The sequence below is a fragment of the Condylura cristata genome, unplaced genomic scaffold (genome assembly GCF_000260355.1).
Source record: "Condylura cristata isolate star-nosed mole 26May11 unplaced genomic scaffold, ConCri1.0 scaffold00015, whole genome shotgun sequence".
Lineage (NCBI taxonomy): Eukaryota > Metazoa > Chordata > Mammalia > Eulipotyphla > Talpidae > Condylura > Condylura cristata.
This window is the reverse complement of record NW_004567116.1, coordinates 51404829-51407953: the sequence shown is the minus strand read 5'-3', so window position 1 is coordinate 51407953 and position 3125 is coordinate 51404829. Positions and strand designations below refer to the sequence as shown.

General features: G+C 32.4%; 1 protein-coding gene across 3 annotated transcripts in view; it reads left to right on the top strand.

Moving 5' to 3' along the window:
* Window positions 1-3125, top strand: part of NOX4 (NADPH oxidase 4) — a 165239-nt gene that overhangs the window by 109089 nt on the left and 53025 nt on the right. For all 3 annotated transcript variants that reach the window (XM_004683286.1, XM_012725242.1, XM_004683285.2), the window contains one exon: window positions 943-1003. In XM_004683286.1, coding sequence (XP_004683343.1) covers window positions 943-1003 — 61 coding nt within the window. The remainder of the gene's footprint in view (window positions 1-942; window positions 1004-3125) is intronic.

Here is a 3125-nt window from a genome sequence, read left to right as displayed (position 1 = left end):
ATAAATAAATAAATAAATAAATAAATAAATAAATAAATAAATAAATAAATAAATAAATAAATAAATAAATAAATAAATAAATAAAGTTATGCTTATTCTATATATTTTATAAAGTCTCTGACTGCTTATAAATCAGTAAACAAACTTAAATAAATTGGTATTTCTGAAACAAAATATTTATGTATGGTGTTTTATATGTAAGTATTAGTTTCTCATAATTACTCTGCAATCGATTAGTTGTTATCACCAAATGACTTATGAGATAAGTCATTTTTCAGAACTTTTGTGATGGAGATTGAGATTTTGGAAAAGTCTGCATTTTCTTATTGTGTATTAAAAATTATTATCTTATTTTGTTGGTATTTTCAATATTTCCTAATTGCAGGGCACAGTTTTTCTTACCTCCAGTAGCACAACTTATATCCCTCTTCAAGAACTTTTTTCTGAGAATTAAGGCAGGAAATTAACAAGAGCTGTTTTAGTAGAAGTCTCCTCGTTGGATCTGGGAAATTCAGATAACATTGAGAATTACTTTTCCTTTTCCATGAAAGTTTTTAGAACGCGAATTATATAATAAAAGTAGGGAGAAAAAAACACTGAAATCATTAGTTTCCATATCTTTTGTAGTAAAAACCTGTGTCCTCTCAAGTATTGCAATCCAAAAGATACTTAAACAAGAATTATAAATAAATGCAATATACTAGCAATTTTAGACTGAGCATATTTTATAAATTATGGTGTGTTTTTAGAGAAATGTATATTGACTGGTTAGCACTTTTTTTTCTGCAAATTAAGAAATAATCTATATATTTTGAATCTGTTCATACTATTTTCTACTGCTTTTTGGGTATTTGGTTTGAGACTAAAATTTATAATTGAATCATAGTTTGGTAATTTAATTATTATTCAGAATTGATCCTAGTGTTTATTTATTTATTTTAGTGTCCTACTGAAACCAAAGCAACATTTGGGGTCCATCTTAAAATAGTAGGAGACTGGACAGGTATGTAGACTATAGTTTTAAGATATATGCGATGAAAATAATTAGTGATGAAGTAATTTGAATAGTTTTATGTAGTGGAACTAACACAATTCATAGGTATACACAAATGTTCTCAAATGTTTTTTTCTTTGTTTTTGACATTCATGTTTTATTCATTTGAGATACATGTTTTGGAATTGGAATGCCTTGATTATTGGTAATTATTAACAATGCAGTTTTCACTATGCTGAAAAATCACAGTTCCCTGCTTACTTGTCAGGTGTACTGACAATGTAGGTACATAGGAATATATTTTTTAGAATACATGGTTTTAGAATTAGTGGTTGGGTTTACTCTTAAAGTGACTGATTGACACATAGTTATGAATGCCACAAATCTTCCAGATTGCACATTCCATCTCATGACACTGTGTAAATAACAACTGCATAGCCTCTACTTAGAATAGTGGTCATTTTCAATAGCAGATCTGTTGGTGTCATTTTATTAACTTATTCAATAAATACATTTTTTCATTACCTGAGAATTGCCTTGTATCAAGTGTTCTCAGTAAATAAACATTATTTATTTTATCTTTTAAATATTTATTTATTTATTTATGGGTACAGAACTGGGATACAGGACAGAGGGGTGGGGGGGTGAGAGGATTCACCAGAGACAGAGTGGGAATCAGAACAGGCAGATTGATGAAGTGCATTGCTTAGGGGAGCAACAGGTGGGTCAGGAGAGACTTGCCATGCCATGTGGGTCACCTCCCTGGCTGGGGATCAAACTCATGCTGCAGTGGCTATGATAGTTCCATAGTGTTGTGTGTTAACCCATTGTGCCACCAGGGAGGGCCCCATTATTTATTTTATATCCCCCATATATATATCTAAGAGTGTGGATAAAGGGTGAATGTTCAGTGAGTGTGGTTTTGTTGACTGGTTGTTTAGATGGGGTACACTATATGCCTCCTATTAGTGAGGCCATTTAACATTTTTCTTTTTTTTTCTGTCTTATTTCACTGAGCATAATCCCTTCCAGTTCCATCCATACTGCTGCAAATTGTATGAGTTTACCATTTTGGATTGCTGAGTCCATTGTATAGGGGCTCTTCCCTGATAGCACAATGGGTTAAAACATATTCTGAAGCCCTCTAAAGCCACTGAAGCACAAGTTTGATCCCTCGCCAGAGAGCTGACCCACATGGTGTGGCAAACCTCTCCTGATCCACCCACTGCTCCCCTCAGCAGTACATTTCTTTCAGTAGATCTGCCTGTTCTTTCCCCATTCTGTTTCTAGTGAATCTTCTCACCCACCACATCTCTGGCCTGTCCCCCAGTTCTGTGAAGCATAAATAAATAAATATTTTAAAAAATCAGTCCACTGTACAAATACACCACATCTTCTTAATCCAGTCATCTATTATGGGTATTTGGGTTGTTTCCATAGCTTATTAATTGTAAATTATATTCACAGTAAATGGTGCCATAATAAACATAAGGGTTCCTTTGTCCTTTTGAATTAATATTTTTGTGTGTCCTTTGGGTAGATACCTAGGAATGTGATTGCTGAATCATATAGAAGTTCCATTTTTAGTAGTTTGTAAAACTTCCAAACAGATTTCCATAGTGGTTGTGCCAGTTTGTATTTCCATCAGCCGTGTAGAAGTATTTCTTTTACTCCACATCCTTGCCAATATTTCTTGTTTTGTATTTCCCTTACTACAAGTGATGTTGAACATTTTTTCATATGTCTATTGGATGTCTGCATTTCCTCTGGAGATATTCCTCTGGAATAGCTCTTTAGCTATTCTGCCCACTTTTTGATGGGGTTGTTCAATATATTTTTGTTGAGTTTCATCAGCTCTTTGTGATCAATTCTTTATCATTAGTATTGTGTGCAAAAATTTTCACCCAATCAGTGGGTTGTCTGTTTTGTGTAATATCTCCTTTGCTGTACAGAAGCTGTTTAATTTGATGTAGTCCAGCTGTTTTCTTCACTATCTTTGGTTTGGATGATGTATCTTTAACATTACTAAGGTGTATGTCATGTAGTATTTTACATTTTATTTTATATACTTGTATGTAAATATTATATATATATTATATATATACTCATAGAATATATATATATATATATT